This window comes from Numenius arquata, chromosome 15, assembly GCF_964106895.1.
Source record: "Numenius arquata chromosome 15, bNumArq3.hap1.1, whole genome shotgun sequence".
Taxonomy (NCBI): Eukaryota; Metazoa; Chordata; class Aves; order Charadriiformes; family Scolopacidae; genus Numenius; species Numenius arquata.
Genome location: NC_133590.1, coordinates 2,002,466 through 2,024,216, shown reverse-complemented (window position 1 = coordinate 2,024,216; position 21,751 = coordinate 2,002,466). Strand labels below are relative to the sequence as shown.

Genomic DNA, 21,751 nt, shown 5'->3' with positions numbered 1-21,751 from the left:
TGGTTTTGTGGTTTGGCTTTTTTTTATTCTTCCTGCTCCCCAGCTTCTTTATCTGTTCTGTTGGGTTTTGGGAGGGGTTTTTTTTTTTGGTCGTTTTTTTGTTGTTGTTTTGGTTTTGAGGGAAGGATATGGTTCCTTTTAGACCTAGTGAGTTCTTGTATGTCAACTAAGAGAGACGACAAGATGGGAGTGCTTCCTTTCCTTTGTAGATACACCAGATTGCTGCACTGCTGGCCGTTGCTAACGTCGTTAGTTTGCGATACAGAGTTTAATGACTCTTCCATGGGAGCATTCAGAAAGTGTGGATTTAACAACATCATAGTTTGAATTAAAACATCAAGGACTTAATTGTTACAAAACTTGGTAACTTCATTTGGTATTTAGTCAAATGATGGACAGTCTTCAGCTGATGGACTGAGCTAAATTAGAAACGGTATGACTTTGTTGGAAATCTCTTCCATTCAACATCTGTACTGATATCTTTAACTCCTTTTTAGGGAGCTGGAGGCTCAGTCTTCTGTAGCTGCTAAAACTTGTCTGTTCTTGTCCATGATGTGGCAGCAGTTGTGCTTTCTGTGCCACATCCTCTATTCTGCTTTTTTTTTTTTTTCCTTATTGTTGATGTGCATCCTCTTCTTCAGAAAAGAACAGGGCAGTTTCTGGGATGCCTTGGGTTTGTTCTTGTACACTGGTGAGTTACAGAATTAGAAAGGATGTGATTGATGGACCTGTGAGCAAGATAGCCACAAACCACGTATTACAACAGTGTGTGGCTGCAGCTGGCCTTTTTCCAATGAGTACATCTCCACCAGTACCTCCTTTTGGATTAGTGGAATAATTAATCACTATACTTGATTTTCACCTTTGAGTGACATGTAGGTACCTGATGTGACAAGTTCAAAACCAATAAAAATCTTCAGGGTTTTTTCTCTGGATTTCATTTGCCCTTAAGAATTCCCTGTGCCTTGAGAGATCAGTAGTTGTGCTCAAGGAGTATTGAGTTCTGGACTAGAGGATGAAAATTGGAAGTTGAAATGAGTTTATTGGCGGAGCTGTTTAAGGGAGAAAAAACCTGCTTGCTCTCCCACCCATTTCAGTGATGTTGGTTCTTGCTTTTACAAGCAATCAGATTCAATTACATGCATTCTTCAAAGGATGGAGAACCATCTGCTGAAGTATTCTGAAAAGATTAATTTATTTGTAGCAGTAGTTCTGCTTGCAAATCTTCAGAAAATGCATGGATTTTTTGGCAGTCAAAATACAAGACAGTTTTTGATAGAGAAATGGACTTAATTGTCTTCATTTGAAAGGGATAATGAAATACAGACAAAGCAGGGAGCTAAAACCTCCCAGACATTTTTTTTTTTTTTTTTCCCAAATCCAAGGGGTTGTGTGTGGTAATGTAGAGCTTTTAGAAACTAGATAATTTTTTTTCCCTTCCATTGTATAAAGCAGAATAGTCAATTGTTTCGGTGTGGTGTGATCACAAAGAATGACTAGTTACCTAAGGAGCTGCTACCAGATTATTATCGCAGGTGTCTGTGCAGAAATACATGGGTAGGTTGATGGGTATGAAAGACAAAAAAAAAGGCAAGTTTAGCAGCTCTGCTGCCTGCTCGTAGTGAGAGGAGGTAGATTAGGTTCTGTGGGACCGAACCCAGGGAATTCTCATTGGGATCATCTGCAAATGTGGTAATTCTCAATTCCTTATGGGCTTTGTCCTTTGCAGGAAGATCTAAGAGAGTGTAGTTTGCAAGGTGGTTGGTTGTTTTGGTTTTTTGCTTTTTTTTTTTTTTTTTTTTTTACTGAAGCTTTTCCTTCTAAAAGGCTGTGGTACAGAGAAGACCCATCAATTCAGCCAAATTGAACTTGAAGTGTACTTGACTTATCTCTTTTTAATTATGGTTCTTAATTTTTCAATGTGGATTATTAAATAAACTGTCAGAGCTATCATTACAGAAGAGATCTGTGGCTTCATGTAGAATATTTGTATCAAATGAGATAGTTTCTACTGTCATTTACTCATAGTTAGAGCTCAAGCCTAGTTTAAGATTTTATTTTTTTTTAAAAAAGATGCAGATAGATAAAGTCAGAAGAAAGCACCAGTAATAAGAGGGGAAATTGGAAACAGAATCCTTAAAGAGGATTCAGTTGAGTATATTGATTTGGAAAAGAAAGCACTATTGTCTAAAGCTACATGAAGCAATTCATATGTATTAAAAAAAAAAAGGGGGGGGGGACGACACAACTAATCTCATTAGTTGGTGAGAGCAGAACAAGAAGGATAATACTCCTAAGCACATTAACTATTTTATAGATATATTTAAGCTACAAAAATAGCAAGAGAGAAAATGACTTCTAGGAGCATATTCTGGAGTCTCATGCTGTTGATGGCAGAAGGTTGAGTCTCATCTTTGAAGGGCCTGGGCTTCAGCGTAAGAACCTCTAATAATTCTTCCAGTTGTGAAGAAGTGTTGTACATCATGGGAAGGAGTCACTTTAAAATTTAAAGTTACTCTGATATGATTTGGATATTTTTAAAAGCTTGTGAGTAACTGCTTTACACAAACATCTGAAAGCTAATATGCCATTACTTGATTATGATTAGTCATAATAACAGCCTTTGAATCTTATGTCCTTTCACTATGGAGGAATATAAACAATAAGAAGTAAACTGCGGTAAGTGTCTGAATACTCCCAAAGAGAAGCTACCACTGTAATTTAAAGCATTAACTTGTAGAATAATTGAAAATGGCAAAGGAAATATCTGAAAATGAGTTGAAGTTGCGGAACTCTTACGATTTTTGATGGCTTGAGAGTGTGTTTAAGCTGTGTGCAGAGATCCTAAGTGTGCTGGAAGATGCTCTAAAGCATTTTTAATGGATTTCATCACTTAAAAAAAAAAAAAAAAAAAACAAACAACAAACCTCGAGCATTTAGACTGTCAGTTTTGCATTGGGTGGTTTTAAAATAATTTGTTACGGAGGCTAAAACCTGAAGAAGCTGTTTGTGATAATCTCCAGCTGTGTTTAGTAGTAATGTGGGGTTACAGGTTTGCTTGTGCACAAATGTGAATATAAGCATATTGTATTTTCTCTGATTTCCCTCCCCTCCCCTATAGGTAACAAATGGTATTCAGTAGCTATGCATCAGTCAAGTTAAATTTGTTTTGAATTTGGTAAAACTGACATCAGTCATCTCAATAAAGAAATAAAACTGTTTCTTGCTATAAAAGTATGTACGCTCAGTGAGTGAGGGACACCTTAAAACTAATTAAACTATCTGAATTTGTAGTTGATGCCGAGCTGAGAACAGCTGTAGGCGCTTTAAAGGGTGTGCTCATAATTGAAAATGATCTCGATAAATTTGAGAAATGGGACAGACAGACTTGTTTTGTCGAGTCACAAGTTACAGATATCTGACAAGGCAGAGCATTGTAAAAGTAGTGAACAATTTTTGGGGCTATATCAAGAGAGGCATTTGTCTTAATACCCGGAGAGGAAATTTCTTCTCTTACCTAAATCCTGGTGAAGCCTCAGCTGGGTGTAGCATTTTGAAAGATATAAACAAACTGAATAGCATGGAAATGAAAGCAACAAGAACGACTTGGTCTTGAAGGCAGAAGGAGGGGAAGGAATGAAGAAAATCTCTGGTGTCCCTAAGGCTCATCTACAGAAAATAGTAGATTATTCTCCTTTGCACTGGCTAAGAGTTAAAAAGACTGTGCTCTCTTAAGAAAGGTGAAGTGTTGGAGAAGGCAACCTAGGGATGCTGAAACATTCCTTTCTTCCTCTCTGTTCCAGACCTTGCCTTGGGGTGGGATGGGAGGCTGGTTTGTGTCCCTAGGGTCCATGGGTTGGCTGGTAAACCATGGGTGCTCGTGGGAACGAGTGGGTGCTCCCTCCGTTTTCTCCACGAAGGCACATAAGAATTATCTCATAATATTCTAGTTTGTAGGTGCTTCCCGCTCCATCTGCGTGTGGCCCGTGGCTTACATGTGAAGCCGCTGTTGCCGTATCTGTACAAAACCAGCCTCCATCACACCTTTCTCTTCCTGCCGGCAGTTCAGCATTTGGAATTGCTGGATCAACATCTACCTACACGGAGGGTCTCAGTGAGGATCCAGCACCAGCGCTGACAAGGCCAGGCTGTCCGAGATTAGGTGGTCTCTCAAGGTCCTGCATTGACCTTGCATTTTGAAAACCTGAGTCCTGTATTTCTAAGGGTCTTTGACTTGAGATATACAGCATAACTATATAATTAATGTACAGAAAGAGCTTTAACACTTTAGGAGCACGTGCAAACCACACCACGTATCTTTTCATCTTTTCCTGAAGCATTCTTGTTCAATATAGTGGTACTGCATGTTCTCTGGTAGAATTCCAGGGATGCTTTGGGGTGTGGTTCCCACCTGAAGAGAAGCACAAAGGGAATAGAATGAATGCTGTGTTATAAATAATACGTAAAAGTAACTGGTTGTTTTTTTTTTCCAAGGTATTAGTAACCAGTGACAATGCTATCTAAATATTAATAGGCTTTCTTTCTTCCTGCTACCCGTGTGTTGGTACTGAAAACTTTGATGTGATTTGGGACTGTGGAGTGAGAGGATAAGCCTGAAGATAGTGCATCCAAATAATGGTTATTGGGAAGAAATGGTGAAAAACTTAAAAAACAAACAAACAAAAACCCCAAACCGACCAAACACATCCCCAAAGCAAAGACTCCCCCCCAACTTCTCGAAGTTGACTTTGAATAGCAATGAAATGTTTAATGTGGAAACCTGAAGTTTCCTTCTAGGAGTGAACCAGCTGCAAAGATTGCTGGAATAATTGTGACACAATTAATAAAAAAAATAATAAAAAAGGCAATAAACAGAAACCTCTCCAGTGTATTTTGTCTCATGTAGTCAGTGCTGTACTGCAGATGCCAGAAAATAGCTGAATTTTTTTTTCTATGCACAAGGCTAAATCTGATTCTTTTATATAACTGTATTTCTTTATGTTCTGATGTCTTGGCCTGAACATTGATAAAAATCACACATGTGAAGAGATGCACGCTCCTTAGTTTATGGGTAAGAACTAAACGCTGCCATTGCCTTGCTGTTCCCCTCTCCTCCTCAATGCAGATCAAATGATCCTTTATTCAGCCGTTCACCAGGGTAAACCACTTCACAGAATCCCGGAATTGTCAGAGTTGGAAGGGACCTCTGGAGATCCTCTAGTCCAACTCCCCTGCTAAAGCAGGGTTGCCCAGAGCACATCACTCAGGGCTGCATCCAGGTGGGTCTTGAAAATCCCCAGAGAAGGGGACTCCACACCCTCCCTGGGCAGCCTGTTCCAGGGCTCTGGCACCCTCACCCGAAAGAAGTTCCTCCTCATATTTGAATGGAACTTCCCATGTTCCAGCTTGTGCCCGTTGCCCCTCGTCCTGTCACTGGGAACCACTGGAAAGAGTCCGGCTCCATCCTCCTTCAACCCACCCTTTAGAGACTTGGAAGCATTAATAAGGTCTCCCCTCAGCCTTCTCTTCTCCAGGCTAAAGAGTCCCAGCTCTCTCAGCCTTTCCTCATCAGGGAGATGCTCCAATCCCTCCATCATCTTAGTTGCCCTACGCTGGACTCTCTCCAGTAGTTCCCTGTCTCTCTTGAACTGGGGAGCCCAGAACTGGACGCAGTATTCCAGTTGTGGCCTCACCAGTGCAGAGTAGAGGGGGAGAATGACCTCCCTCCACCTACGGCCACACTCTTCCCTGTGCAGCCCAGGATTCCATTGGTCCTCTTGGTGACAAGGGCACATTGCTGGCTCGTGGAAAGTTTGCTATCCACCAGGACTCCCAGATCCTTCTCCTCAGAACTGCTTTCCAGAAGATCCACCCCTAACCTATATTGGTGCCTGGCATTCTTCCTCCCCAGGTGCAGGACCCTACATTTGCCCTTGAACCTCATTAGGTTCTTCTCTGCCCAATTACTTTTTTTTTTTTTTTTTTTCCTTGCTAATCCCTTTTTCTTCATTCCTTCTCTATGTAGAAAATGTACAGCTTTGGTTGGCCTAGGTAGATTAAATTGTACTCTTTATACATTAGCTTTATATGAGTAATGTAAAGTACACTCATTTGTGGTGAGGCACGCTGCCGCTGAACTCTGCTTCCACGGAGCTGCTAGGTTAGTACTTACTGTCTATTGTCTTAGTTGCAAGAACTACTGGGAGGATTTGAAATGCATTGTGGTGGTCAAGGGTTATTTTTATTTTAGGCTTCTTCCAGAGCTAGAGTCTATCGAAGCGCAGAGTGTCAGATCAGATTGAAGGGGTAACGTTTCCTTCAGTTCTGAATTCTCTGTTTGTCCTTTGAATTCAAAGAAAGTGTTTTTGCAATGGCTTGTGGGACTTCAGCTAGAGGATGCTAATTAACTCCAATGGATCTTAGCGAGCCAAATTTCTGTGCATCAGTTTGCAGAGATTCCTTTTAAAGTAAAACTTTTCAGCAGTTTGTCTGTAAATGCTTCGCTATCCCAGTGACTGTTCTAATACTTCTGTATGCCTAGATTACTTGTGTTATTAGTTAATTTGCACAAATGTCTGCTTTTTACACAAACTGATGAGCTGAATTTGCAATTATCTTGATAATGCCTAAAAGATAATGGAGCTTGACTCAGAATGACTGTCAGGAACTGGGAGAGATCCCGCAGCAAACTTTGTCAGATGCAGAAACAGAGTTTCCAAAAGAGGATGCAAGGGTGTTCTATGAAGTCTCACCTGAAGAGTTACTCTTATAAAAATATTGAGCTTATTCTCCACAGATATTTTTGTTGTAGAATTCTGTACAAATACCTCATGTATTTGAAGTGTCAGAGAAGTACAACGCATTTTCAGGGTGTTCATAAGATGCCGGTGAGTGGCAGGAGCACTGCTGCTGGTTGCTGGTACAGGACTGCCTGGTGCAGGAGTGAACGCTTTTATTATAGTTAACCCATCAGTTCAAATTTGTGTTCATTAAGACTATCTCAAAGGCACTAATCTTTTCCTAGGAGAGCCAGCAGGTTTAGGAGCAAGCCTGGAATCTCTCTGGTATGGACAAAAGCGTCAGTCCCTTTGTGAGGTCTTTACTTCTGCAGGTTCTTACCTTCACAGCAAACTTGTTGTTATGCTCCCCTGTCACCTCTGCCATCACGTGCTTCTCACCTTTTTATTTAGCATAAAACACTGCTTTGTCTCTATATGCTGTCTGAGATAATATTTCCCTTTACTTTTGAGAGAGAACTTTTGGAAGCTGTTGGAATTACAAATCTGAGGTGAGAGCCCACGTTGTTCAGGCCAGAGTCCACAGCATTTCGTGTTATTACCCTTTGCACGTGGTTCATGTGATGGCTGTATTCGTTAATTTACTGTGGGCTGGTTAGGTAACCTCGCTCCATTAAACATCCTGAAGTTTGAGATGGCACAAACTTAAGAATGACTTCTTCTTTTCATTTATTGTGAATTATAAATGAATTGCCAGTTCTTTCCTTCCCTTCTAGTCCCATGAGGATATGAACCTGAAATCAGCTTATACAGTAGAGGCCAAAAAAACAGATGTAGCCTAGATATTATGATAACTGAGACTTTGGAAAGGTTAACAAAACAAAACACTCCCTAAACCCAAAGAGTGGTTGTGTGAACATTCCTGCAGTAGGTAAATACAGGTAACTTTAATATAGCTTAAAATAGCAGTGGAGGGAGAGGGCCAGAAAAGAGATTGTTCTCCCAAGCAGAACCAAAGCACTAAACTGAAAAAAATGAGAAAAGGGGATGTGTGTCGGGGGGGGTGAATCCAAGCATTTATATTTCATATTTTTGTAACCATTGTCTTCTAGTTTCTTGAATTGTATTTAAAATGAGTGGTTTATCCTGGCATCTCTCACAATTTAATTATCCTAGATAAAACACTTGTTTTGAAATATTGTTGAGATAACTCGGTTGCTTCCAGTTGTAAGAGAGAGAATGAATTTTAATTCATTGCGGGTGTTGTAAGCAGCTAACTTAAGTTTATTTCACTTAAAAGTAGCTACTACTGGGCCTTTTCACTTTTTACAAAAGAACCTGTTTGTTGCTAATGCGTAGTCATTTATTGCTCGATTTGCATGAATGCTGTGTAAAGAGAACTTTGTGTGTTTTGCCTTCCAACAGTTATTCCTTGAAATAAAATAGCCAAAGAACAAGTGCAGCTGAATGTTGTAAAATATCTAAATCTTCTTCTTTGTAGTGGGCTCTCATTTCCCGTAACGTTATCAAACCTTACAGGCTTCTGCTGCATTTACAGCAAGAAAACAGGACAAAGCACAATGTTCTGGAGCTGTCAAAAATCAAGTTGTAAATTCAAGAGATTCAGTTTTGTGCTAAATACCTAACAAAGTTTTGAATTTAGTAAAATATTTAATGCCTAAGGAACTTTATTCGTTTTGGAGTCAGGAAGATCTTACAAATATTGAATATCTTTGCAGGAACACTTAGTCAGTCTGGATGAGCCAGCCTCAGAAGCTGGACAAGAAGCTCTGCTTAGACAAGAGCAAGCAAAAATCATTCGTTTTGAAAGGCAAGCGGAAGAGTTCCTCAATGCAGTCTTTTACAGAAAAGGTTGGTTTTAATTGGGGGGATGGGAAATGATATCTCTCGCTGGTCTTTTTGCATGCAATGCAGATATCAAAAGATCTGACGTTCAAGTTGTCATTGTATGTTCGGTGTTTTTCAGTTTTCTTCTTTATAGATACATATTGAGATATATATATATATTTATCAAGACTAAAAATTGATTCTCAAATAATGTGGCAATACAACAACACGGGCTTGGGACAGAGGGAGAGAGTATAACATATTGAACCCTAAACCACATCTCTCTGAGAACACTGGTGTGTTGCACTTTGGGAGGAATGACTTAGTTCTTACCCAGCAGAAACCAAAGTTTAGGTGAGTGGGCCCCTCTGGAAGAAGAGGCAAGTGGTCGTAGGTGGGTAATTTTTTTTAATATTTTATTTTAACGGGATGCGTACTAATGCAGTTTTTCTTAAAGCTCGATAGTCTTCTCACTGTGGTCTGTAGTGATTGCCCACCCCACCCCCAGCAATCCACAGTATAAATATTGTTGGAATAGCATTAAGGGGGATATATGGAGAATTCAAAACGTGATCAGTAAAAGCGTTGGAAAATCAGTCCTGTAGAATATCCTGAGAACAATGACAGTAGCTCAATGCTAGAAAATCCTCTAAATCTCTTCTGGAGAGTTATGTCAGTTAAACTGTCCTCTTAGGAAGGCACAAAACTCATTTCACTGTTTTCTACCAATCTGAGAAATGTGAATCCAGAGGTTGCTTCCAAATGCATCCTGAATGAAAGTACATTGTACTTATCAGTCTAACCCATGTGGGAGAAAATCTGCCAAATCAGTAATTCCAACCTGTCTGCTGGGGGACAATGAGAGGCTTCAGTTTAACAAATCAGAAATTGCAGTAGCCAGTCCTCAGCCCTTCCTCCCAGTGACCAAAATATTTAAAGGTGTTTTAAGTAGATAACAGTATCTTAGCCTTTCTTTAATGACTCAAATGAATAAATATAAACTACACATTATGATGGATTGCATAAAGTATAGAAGCGTGTAGGATGGTAGGAAGGACAGCTATTGCATTAATACTGATAGTTCAGATAATGCTTTTATTCCAAGTCTTCCTTTTCAGTGTCTTTTTTTTTGTTTTGTTTTGTTTCTTTTAAGGTTAATGTTTCCTTTTGCTTTTTAATTTTTCCCATCACTCTTCAAATCCAGAAGGGTTTTAAGAAAACAAATCTAGAGAAAATATACTTTTTTTTTTTCCGTATTACTTTTCTGGTGAGAGAAAAAATGCACTATCATCACTTCCAAATTGTTTATTAAAGACTTCATCCCTCTAACTTTGAGCTTAAATGTATGCCCTGGGTGCGGGTGTTATTAGAAACATATACTTTCCTAATTGTTGGAAAACTCATGGCAGATATTGCAGTGTGCTAACGAGGGGTATAACGCTGTGTCCATGAATACACAGAGTGAAGTTGAGGACACTTCAGGTGTCTTAACAATCATTGAGAATTTTTTTTTTTTTAACATGCTCTTCATTTCCTTCCTCTGGCAAAGCTGTGCTTGGGGCAGGAGTAATAAGGGAGGGGGAGAAGCCTGGCAGTTCTGAATCCTTAATGCATTGTCGAGCCTGGTTGTATTTCGGTTGCTTGAAAGGTTATTCTAACCCACGCCACTGCCATAAGATCTCCAGGCACTGTCATACCACAGAGGACACAAAGACTGGCAGAACTGCATTGCTCAGAGATGCTGGGGCTCTCCTGGCTTCACGCCAGCGATCAGTTTTGGTTTTTTTCTTTTTTTTTCTTTCCATCCTCGCTGCCAGTAACATTTGAGACTGGTATTTTGTAGCGCAGGCAGATCAGAGAAAATGCAGATGTTCCGTGAGCAGACGCCTGTTGCGTGTCAAGGACGTGAACTCATGTAATTAAAATACACACGTAAGGTAATTAGCAGGATCAGCAAACTTTCTGAACAGGTTTATTGTCCATTAATCTTATGTACTTTCTCTCTGCTTTGTGCCCGTGGCACTGACTCAGTAATGCTTCTTTCTAATATTCATACTTCCCAGTGAAGGCAGAGCGGTGGTACCTGCTTGGCCATTACCTCATGGCAGGATAGAACCTTCTTTTGATGGTTTAATGAAATCATACCTTTTTTTTGTTTGATACTGTCCTTCTAAGATTTCAGGATAGATAAACTAAACAAAAGCCATTAAGCTTTAAAGCTCAGAGGTACTGCTCTGGACTATTTGTAGCTGATAAATATTTGCTGTATTTTTCTCCTTGGAGAATTTCTGTCTTAATTTTAGTTTATTTAAAAAAAAAACCAAAAACAACAACCTAGACACCTGGAGTCAAAATAAACAGCTGGTTGATTTCAAGTGATGCTGCAGAGGCACTAGCAAATATTTTCCACTCGCTTTCGAACAGCTTTAATCCTTAGCATTCGGGCTTTATATTAAACAAGAGGCCTTTAACGTGCTAGGTAACTACCCTTGAAAATTGAGTTTTGTCTCCTATCTTGAGCAGCACTAGAAAGCTCTCAGTAGTCACTCTCTGCCTGTTCTTTGAAGTTGCAGATTACAAAGATGCATGGCTGTAGGCATATGTAATATTTTCTCCCTGAAGTTGGAACTATGTTCAGCTGGAAGCATTACCCAGTTGTACGTATGCACATGGATGCACAGCAAAGGCATGATTCTACTTCAGAAAACACAGGTGCCGTAGAGCTCTGAATTCCTGCCAGCCCCACTTGTAGGTGCTCCAAGCACATGTCGAATAGTTGGTATTGGTGTGATCGTGCCATCAGTTTGTGCCCATCTGGGCTTTCCTAGAGTCTTTTCCATGTCCCTCAGCAGGTTATAGTAGAGAGGTTAGAAAATAGAAGATAAAGAAATGTCACCATAGTGGAAAAAATCTTCCACACTTCTCCAGGCTTGTGTCCTTGTGGACCATTTGGGGAAGAAAGTGAGAATGTCAATGTACCTAAATTTAAGTTTGGCTCGTCTCTTGGTGGCTTCATCAAACTCTAGTGTCTCATCCTGGGCAGCAAGAAAACATAGATTCATAGATTGGTCCAGGCCGGAAGGGACCCCCAAAGGTCATCTAGTCCGACCTCCCCGCAGTCAGCAGGGACACCCCCAACTAGACGAGGTTGCCCAGGGCCTCGTCGAGCTTCACCTTGAATATCTCAAGGGAAGGGGCCTCAACCACCTCCCTGGGCAACCCGTTCCAGTGTTCCACCACCCTCATGGTAAAGAACTTTTTCCTAATATCCAATCTAAATCTCCCCTTCTCCAACTTAAAACCATTGCCCCTCGTCCTGTCACTGCAGGCCTTTGGAAACAGACCCTCCCCAGCCTTCCTGTAGCCCCCCCTCAGGTACTGGAAGGCCGCTATGAGGTCTCCCCGGAGCCTCCTTTTCTCCAGGCTGAACAACCCCAGCTCCCTCAGCCTGTCCTCATAGGGGAGGTGCTCCAACCCCCTGATCATTTTGGTGGCCCTCCTCTGGACCCGCTCCATCAGGTCCATGTCCTTTCTCTATTGAGGGCTCCAGACCTGCACACAGTGCTCCAGGTGAGGTCTCACCAGAGCAGAGCAAAGTGGCAGAATCCCCTCTCTGGATCTGCTGGCAACACTTCTTTTGATGCAGCCCAGGATGGGATTGGCCTTCTGGGCTGCGAGAGCACATTGCCTGCTCATGTCCAGCTTCTCGTCCATCAGCACCCCCAAGTCCCTTTCCTCAGGGCTGCTTTCTAATACCTCATCCCCCAGTCTGTATTTATACTGAGGATTGTTTCTTCCCAGGTGCAGAATCCTGCACTTGCTTTTGTTGAACCTCATGAGGTTCATCTGGGCCCACCTCTCCAGCCTGTCCAGGTCCCTCTGAATGACATCCCATCCCTCTGGTGTATCGACAACACCACACAGCTTGATGTCATCTGCAAACTTGCTGATGGTGCTCTCAATCCCTCTGTCTATGTCTTTGATAAAAATGTTAAACAGTACTGATCCCAGCACGGACCCTTGAGGGACACCACTTGTCACTGCTCTCCATCTGGACTTCAAGCCATTGAGTACCACCCTCTGGGTGCGACCATTCAGCCAATTCCTTATCCACCGAACAGTCCACCCATCAAATCCGTATCCCTCCAATTTGGCAAGCAGGATGTTGTGAGGAACTGTGTCAAAGGCCTTACAGAAGTCCAGATAGATCACATCCATAGGTCGCCCCTTGTCTACTGACCTAGTCACTTCATCATCTACATCCTGTAGATTTTACAAGAAAATGATTACCTATTGACATCAACATCTTGGAATCATACAGCTATTATACCCCTATAAGAATATACATGGTGTATATATAGTATTTTATATATATATATATAATATAAGGTCTTAGATTTAGAAGGCTGTGCTTAACAGGAAGCAGTTTGGGCTTGATAAAGCTCAATATGAGTTTTTATCAAGGAACACAGTAGCTGGTACTGCTGCTCTCTGGTTTCTGGGCAACTCTGCTCAGACCTTCCTGTCATTCAGCCTTTACAGATCCGCTAAAGCTGGTTTGTTGGATTGATGCGATTTTGTCCAAAATGGTGGTAAAAGGCAAATCTAATGCTGAAATGTCCCACAGAAGATTTTGCTAATGCTTCTAATAGCTCAATTGCAATAGATTACCTTTCAACCAGGGCAATTTTTTTTTAAAGAGGGAGTAAACATTTTACTATTGTTCTGTTTTGAGAGCTGCTTTTAAAGATTTGTTTGGTCTTCTACTGCACAATTTTCTCTGAATGTTTCTTCAGAAATAGAAAATCAAACCTTTTGAGCCATTTCTGGAGGTGTGTGGTTATGGTGTGGTGTTTTGTTTTGAATTTTAGTTTTGGGGTTGGGGACTTTTTTTGGGTGGGGTTTTTTTGGGGGGGGCAGAGAGCACAATCAGTGTTTGAGGTGAAGTGGCAGGACTGAGCTGCTGTGATTTAGGAGTTACAGATTTGCTTTCACATCATAAATTACTACTTTAATTACATAATTTACTACTGTCTAAAACAGTGATTTTTTTTTATTTTTTTTTTGCCAATGTTTTTGGGTTGCCCAAATCCCTTTGTATTTATACACTGTTTGATTTTTAAATAAACTTGAATGTCTATCTGTTCCATTTCACATTTCTTACTAATAGATTTAGCAGCTCTTCTAGAAATAGAATTACTTTTCATGTGACACATCTTGGGTTTTTTGTATATGTGAAAGTTCTTTGGGTAATCCCTGATGTTGCATCGATGATAATGATAGAAATGTCAAAAGGAATAGATAGAATGGGATTAAAGACACTTGAACGTTTGATCTTTGTGTGAATTATTTTGAAGAATCAGAACTATAGGGCTTTATTTCTCAGTAAACTTGTGGGGGACTGCTGCAACTTTATTCTCCTTTCTCCCCTTCTGTAGCTGCAGGTAAGTCACTCAATTCTTCCGCTGAATAACCTGTTCAGTTCTTTTGGAATGAACTTGGTACTTTCCTTCGTGGATCTAGCTCTCCTTCCTATTTCCACACCTCTTAAAGGTCTGGTTGAATATATCTCTATTTGAAAACAAAAGATGAGATTGCATATTTCTCTTAGGAAACTGTTATTTTGGGAAGGTTATACCAGAATTAGCAATGGTACTTCTTGTTCAGGTATTCTAAGACTAAAGTACATTTTCTGCAGAAACTATTTTATCTTTGGCTTTCATTTTTTTTTCCCTAGACTTTTTTTTTAAATAATGACTTAATATAAAAGCTGTTTTCCTTAAAGTAAAAAAAAAATCTCTAATATTTACAGACAGTCCTAGGGTCTCTGACCCCAATATTCCCCTAGTGGCCCGTGAGATCATGCAGCGAATGATCCGACAGTTTGCTGCTGAATATACCTCAAAAACTAGCTCTACTCAGGACTCCAGCCAGCCCAATAGCACAAAGAACCAAAGCCTGCTGAAAGCATCTCTGGTCGCCTCCTCTCCCACGGCTGCAACTGCTCAGAACCCTGTGCTCAGCAAACTTCTCATGGCTGACCAAGACTCACCTCTGGACCTTACTGTCAGAAAGTCTCAGTCAGAACCTAGTGAACAAGGTAGGACTCTTCTCGGTGTCTTGCATCCTACGGCAATCCATTAATGGCATTCTCGTTGCACGATCAGACAATTGGAAGTTTGCGCTTTTATATAAAACGTAAAGTGGGAAAGCGGTGGATGTTTTAACGATAAACTAATGACTAGCTAGATGTGGCTGGGAGAGAAGAGACTTTTGGGAGGAATGTAGGCCCATAGACGCGCGTGATGTTTTTCTGAAGAAGGGCAAAGGGGAAGGACTTGCTCCAAATTCTGGGGACAAGCGTGCTGTTCCTGCTGGGAGCCGCAAGAAACAGTCTGCCAAAATAGACTGTACGCTTGCTGATAAGACAAGTTCACGTGGTCACAAAAACCATAATGCTGTCTCCTTGCTGAGGATCAGTACACGGTCTGACTGAAGGACTGGTTTATTTTCTTCCTGGTCATAGTGTGAAAACAGTATCTTTTAAAAGCCTGTGAGAAATGGCTTTGTGAAGGCTGTAGAAATGATACCCATGAACTGTACAAAACTTTCAGTTTTATGCGTTTGGAAGAAATGTCTCTTTTCTACCTTAAAAATAGACTTGTTTTGCAGAGCACAGATTGAATGACTTGTAACAGTGTTGCAGAGCTTGTTTTAATTTGAAAACCTTGCTTTCTATCAGAAATGGGTTTTAACAAGCAAATTCTGTGAGTGATTCTAGTACGTGAATTTTTTTTCTGAAACTGTTAAATAGAGGTTATCACAAGTGTATCCTCCTGATAGGATTAAAATCCGCCCCTTTGCCCTTCTTTAGGAACATGTCAGTGTCTGAAATCATTCTATCAAATACAGAGTAGGCTGCCCATCCTCGAGTGGAAAAGATGCTTTAAAAATTAAATAAATAAAGCATTTTGCTAGTCAGTACAGAATTGTAGGTAGCGCTTTATTCTTTGAACTTAACGTTTCTGAGGTCTTTTGTAAAAAGGTGAATTTTCTGTGTCCCAACAATGTGCAGCTTGGGCATCTGGCCACTTCTTGCTCTTAAAGCTCTTGTTGAAAGCAGTCGCCACACTTCGGTTCCAGAACTGCAGCGCGAGGTTGTGTGGTGTCTTTCTGGAAGTGAGGACCTGTACGTTTAGCTGATAGGCATTTATTTCTAACTAATTTCATGCATTTCACAGGTGTCTTTTGCATATGTGTCTGTAAATGTTAAACTGGGCTCATTGTGTAGCTTCTTGCTGAATGAGAGGAGGAGAGAATCAGTTTTGTTTCTGCTTGTTTTTAATTAGAGGATTGTACGGTGAAGGAGAGAACGTACAGAGCTGTTCTTTAGCTACCATGTGACCAAAAAGCTGTAAGATTATTTATAATGTTCATAACACTTGTTATGGAATTAGAACATGTGCATATTAACTTACACAGTAATCTCTTTGCTGATGTAATTATTTTGTTTTCCAATTTACATTTCATTGTAATTGGGAAGAGGTTCTGCCAAACTTGTTAACGAGAGATTGAAGAGGCTGTCGTGGAAGGCTGCTAGCGGTGCTTTTGGTTATATTTCTGTTCTAGCGGGTTGAGGGGAAGCCAGCTAGTTTGTTAAACTTCTCCAGGGGCTCTGAGGCTGGCCTTGCCTGCCCTCTGGGACTTCTAGGTCGTAGTGACCCTTCTGACGGAGGAAGCGTGGACGCAAGTGCCGCTGGCACCAGCTTGTGCTGAGTTTAGTGCAGCCCCTTGAAAAGGAGGTGCTGCTTGATCCGGTCTCCGTATCTTGTTATTCAAAAGGAAGATTGAATTGTCTACTTGCTTAAGTTTGGGTTATGGTGTGTTCCCAAACGCAGTGGGTGGAACAGCTTTCCATAAGTTAATTCTAGTTCACTGTTTATTGTGGTTTTTTTTTTTCTCCATATGTCAAATGAGAGCTTTAAGCAATCTGAAAGCCATCGTACATTGTTCTTGTGTTGGGTGGTATTTACTTGATTAGATGGAATGAGTGAGGAGCTCTGAAATGTCTCTAGTTTACCTTGCCAACAAGTTTAATTTATCTTTGCCTCATAAATTCCTTGTTTCAAAGTTTCCAGGAATTTCAGATGGCTGTGCTGCTTCTATGACAATGTTGCCCTTATTAAAATGACCAGAATTCCAAGTTGTTTCAGTGCCGTGGGAGCAATGCTTTTCTAGCAAAAAGCGCTCCCTTTTCTGTTGCCTAGAAATGCCGAGTTTAGCTAAGGGCTTCCAGAGGAGCACGGGTGAGCGCGAGGAAGTGCCATTAGTGAGAATGGAAGAAGCAGTTTAGCAGGAAAAACAATTTGCTGTATGGAAGGAGAGAGGGAGTAAAATGGCCCAGTAGAGAGGGGAAAGGCAGCAGCTTGGCCAGTAGAGACCCGTTGGAGACATGGAAAAAAGGATGAAGCTATAGCTGCCAGGTGAGGAGTCGTCCTGCATTTATTTGTGTATCTTCATTTGAAAGTGAGTTTCCCATATGAAATTCTCAATTTTCCTACAGAGATTTGGATTAGGGAAAAAAAAATAATATTCAAATGCCGGTTTAAAGCCTCCCTTAAAGGGGGAAATATCTCAGGAATTTGAAGATTGTCTCATTTTTGGACCGCTGAGGGGTAGTTATGCAATGGGCTGTGGTGTATCCTGAACTGTCATTTGTAGGTCATCTTTTATTCTCTGGCTCTTGTAGCAGATGCACTTTTAATTTTGCCAAATTTTGGTGTGACTGAGGACTACGTTGAAGTCACTTTTAAGCCAAATTGCAAAAAATCCAAGCCTTAGTTTGTTTAAAAATAAAAATAAAATTGAAAATGCTGTGTGTTAAATATGACTTTAGCCCAAAAGACTTGTTTTGTCAAGGGACAACGTGGCTGATCCTGTTTCTTCAAGCACTGAAGTCATTCTTTTGTCTCTACAGACGGTGTGCTTGATTTATCCACTAAGAAGAGTCCTTGTGCCGGCAGCACCTCTCTGAGTCATTCTCCAGGGTGCTCTAGTACTCCGGGAAATGGGTAAGAGAAAGCAACTTACTATGTCCTTCTAAAACTGGGGGGTTTTTTGGGGGTTTTTTTTTTTGGCTTTTTTTTTTTTTTACTAAAAATTGTGTGCTTACCTCCTGTTAATTTTAACCTCCTTTTGGTGTTAACCCTTTGGAGTAATGTGTTTTTCAACTTGTACCTTTGGCAAATACCTTCAACCCACCTGCTAAATAAGAGTTGTTGCAAACTGAGACAAGTTTCACTTGCAGTTAAGAACTCCAGTATCTGCTAGTTTGGCCAATTTAGTCTATAGCCAAAGACCTTTCCATTATTGCTTCTTGGGTTTAGTGATGAGTGATGTCCGTGGAGATGCAAGTTCAGTTCAATGTATGAAGAGTCTTAGAGGCTTTGCAATAGAATTTAGCCTTCATTTCACTTAGGGGAAAGTGAGCCAGCAGGAAAGTTTATTTTAGGGGTCGCAATGATTTGGGTGTTGAACCAAGCTGGATTAGGTTTGAATCACTGCATGCTCTTTGTTAATATTTCCTACCATAAACCATAACTTAAAAAAAGGAAAAGCAGCTGAAGGAGGGAGTCTGGTAGTTCAGAAAACTTTAAGTATGGCTTTTTGGATTTGCGATTGTAGTGTAGCACTGAAGAAGGGTGGTGTTTTTTTTTTTTTTTAGAAAAAAATGTAAAATATGTGATGTACTATCCTTGCCTTAATTAGTTCAAGGTGTGAAAGAATGTTATATCAAAAAATTCCTTTTGGGTTTCATATTTCTAATGGTCACTGTTCGCATACATTTTAAACCCCCTTTTTCTTAGTTAGGATTGAGTTAATGGTACTGGAGAGGCTGACTGGGAGTAAGAGGGATTTTGGGTGTTGATGGGAGAATTTTATCTTGAAGCTACTGTGAACAAGCAATTTTTTTCAGTGAAGTACAGAAACAGTATATGGTTTAAACTGCTATTGAATTGCTGGATTTAGCTTTACAATAGCCTTTGAAATACTTGAAATTTTAAACTAACAACCCACCACCACCACCACCAATCCCCCGTACTGCTAACAACTGAGGTAACTTTTGCATTTCTCTTTGGAAGACTTATTACTCTCTCTGATTTCTCCCTTCAAGGTTACATTCTTCATTAAGTATTTCCATTACTGTTTAAAAGTTAGTCTTAATGCTTTTTCACAATTCTTTAGCATAAACCTTCCCCCACCAGCTCTTCTTGTTCAATTCTGGACAGGTTATTTCCAGCTTTATTCTCCTAGGAAGGCAGCAGAAGCCACCGAGGCTGTGTATTGTTTGTTCCCTTGTTTGTGTTGTCAAGTGAGGGCCAAAGTCCAACACACAGGGATGAGAGGGCTGGCGTCTGGCACTGTCTTGATGGTCAAGAGAGGATGTGGCGCACTGGCACCTGTGGTTACTGGTACAGGTGTGTGGTACACGAGGGTGACTGCAGCCTGTTTAGCATCAGTGAAATCAGGTGTGACCCTCTGGCTGAGTTAGCTGCCAGTACGACTGTCACTTAGGCGCAGGATTGCTGGTGCACGTTCTGATGCTGGTAGGTGCTGTGGAAGGGGCAGAGAAGGCACGTTGCTCAGGAGAGTTCTCTGGAATGGCGAACTTCCATTCATTCCTCTGGATTTTGTTCTGAATCCTCGTTGACTCTTGTTGCCCACTTGAGCTATGACCTCTTGCATCCTGGAGAGAAGCTAGCAGCAAATGTGTTGAGCACTGTCTATGTTACACGCCAGGTCCTTTCAATGGATGTCTTTTCTCTAAAGAATTTTTTATTTATATTTAAATCCCAGTGTGATGCTAAAAAGAATAATGTAGCTTTTCAGCAGTACATATGCTGTCCTTAAATAATGCTGACTTAGCTAGAGGGCTTTACACCAGTGTAGTGTCCCAGAGCATTAAAACAGAATTGCTTACTAGTCTCTGCATTAATCTGTATGTTGAACATGGAAAAGTTTGAAACTAGTGTGACTTAGTTACTGCAGGGGGCTAAGCAAGGAAAATATTAGAATACAGGTGTTTATCTGCAGTAGTAGTTCTTCCTGTCGTAGCAAGAACACTTGTGACGAAAGGAGAATGGTAAAAACGCATACCGCTTTTTCTGCTATTAACCCTTCATCTGGATGACAGTTGGAACTTAGATTTTTTATTTATTTATTTATATTTTTTTTTCTTTTATCCTAGCCACGCTATGTATTGAATGAGAATCAGGGGCATGTATACATGTACTTAGTTGTTAAGAGAGCGATTTGGTAAGTCTAGTGTCATGCAGTGCTTTCCTGTTTGGTGCTCAATGAAAGTCAAGCAGATACTTTTGAGGCCCGCTAAGCATTTTATTTATTTATTTATTTATTTATTTATGTTCATCCTGAGCAGCAATTCTTCAATCTGATGTAAGTGAACATCATCCAAGGTTTCCACCTACGTGTAGATACTGCAGGTGGCAGTCATATTTGCATGTTGAATATGTTGCACTTTGGCTTACTCTTTTATTACTGTACTTGTTTAGTGGTAACGTCACACCAGTAACACAGTTGTGTGTAGATCTATGGCGATTGATTACTACTTTGTAATTAAGGTGCTATTTTCAGACGCTTGCGCGAAGTCTTTTCTACTCCGAGAATTTGTGAACCCAACCAGAGACCAGCCAACAGGTTTCATTTTTCTTTGCCCAAAAAGCTTCTCTTTTTTTGTGAACAAGTTTTAAAACTGACTGATGCTGAGACTTTAAAAAAAAAAAAAAATTAAAAAAAAAAAAAACCAAAACCAAAACAAATTTAGAGAAAAATAAATAACACAAAAAGTGATGTTACCCAAGCAAGGCCTTCTAATAAAGGAGTGGCCCCCTCACCCATCCCTCCCTACCTGTGCAAGTCCTGCTCACATCAGTTTCCTTCCATCCAATTAGGCGACCTGGGAGACCCAGCCAGCACCATCCGGAGGGACTACAGAGTGGTGATGGGGTACCTCCAAGAAGCTTGCAGGATGGAACCAGGGAAGGTTATGGCCACTCCACATCTCTTAAAGTACCGCTGGCTCGATCACTCCAGATTAGTGAAGAACTGCTGAGCAGAAACCAGTTTTCTACGGCTGCCAGCCATGGGCCATCTGGACTACAGAATCATGGACAGCACTTAATATTATCCAGGGAGGCTTCTTGGGCAAAACCACACTACGAATTCAATTTCAGCCGCATGAAATTCAGGGGAAATGGTGCACTCAGCAACATCAGTGACCTTCCTTTTCTTACAGAAAACTCTGCCTTTCAAAAAATGGCACTTCAAACTAAACAGGATGGGAAAAAGGACGTGAGCCATTCGTCTCCTGTGGATTTAAAGATACCACAAGTTCGAGGCATGGACCTTTCATGGGAGTCCCGCACTGGTGACCAGTACAGCTATAGCTCTTTGGTAATGGGTTCACAAACGGAGAGCGCGCTTAGCAAAAAGTTAAGGGCTATCCTTCCAAAACAAAACAGGAGAAGTTTGCTGGATGCTGGACCAGATTCCTGGGGCTCAGATGCTGAGCAGTCTACCTCTGGACAGCCATATCCCACCTCAGATCAAGAGGGAGATGCTGGCTCCAAGCAACCTAGGAAGAAAAGAGGGAGATACAGACAGTACAACAGCGAGATACTGGAGGAAGCAATCTCTGTGGTTATGAGCGGGAAAATGAGTGTTTCCAAAGCTCAGAGTATTTATGGGATCCCCCACAGTACACTGGAGTACAAAGTTAAAGAGAGGCTGGGCACTTTGAAAAACCCTCCAAAGAAAAAAATGAAATTAATGAGGTCGGAGGGGCAGGATGTTTCAGTAAAGATTGAATTAGATCCCCAGGGAGAAGCAGCACAAAGTGCGAATGAATTGAAAGATGAGTAGGGATGTTGTAGAGTGCCAATTACTTTGCAAACTGGGTGAGCACTACTGCATAGTTCAACCACCACCGAGCACACCTCATTCTCCTTTTGACTGCAATGCTCTTTCCTTCGCAGTTTAGCATAGACTTGTGTGGACACAGGTGAAAGGTGTGCTCTGAATGTCACATTTGTAAATTTTTCCAGCCTGTTATGGCGCAGTTTCCCTCCTTCACCTGCCCACTACCC

At 40.9% G+C, this 21,751-nt stretch overlaps 1 protein-coding gene across 1 annotated transcript in view; it reads left to right on the top strand.

Annotated features, from left to right (window-relative positions):
* Positions 1 to 21,527, top strand: part of LOC141472134 (ligand-dependent corepressor) — a 61,006-nt gene extending 39,479 nt beyond the window's left edge. Inside the window, exons 4-7 of the mRNA XM_074158965.1 lie at positions 8,477 to 8,609; positions 14,398 to 14,685; positions 17,563 to 17,656; positions 20,558 to 21,527. Coding sequence (XP_074015066.1) covers positions 8,477 to 8,609; positions 14,398 to 14,685; positions 17,563 to 17,656; positions 20,558 to 21,527 — 1,485 coding nt within the window. The remainder of the gene's footprint in view (positions 1 to 8,476; positions 8,610 to 14,397; positions 14,686 to 17,562; positions 17,657 to 20,557) is intronic.
* Positions 21,528 to 21,751: the final 224 nt, after the last annotated feature.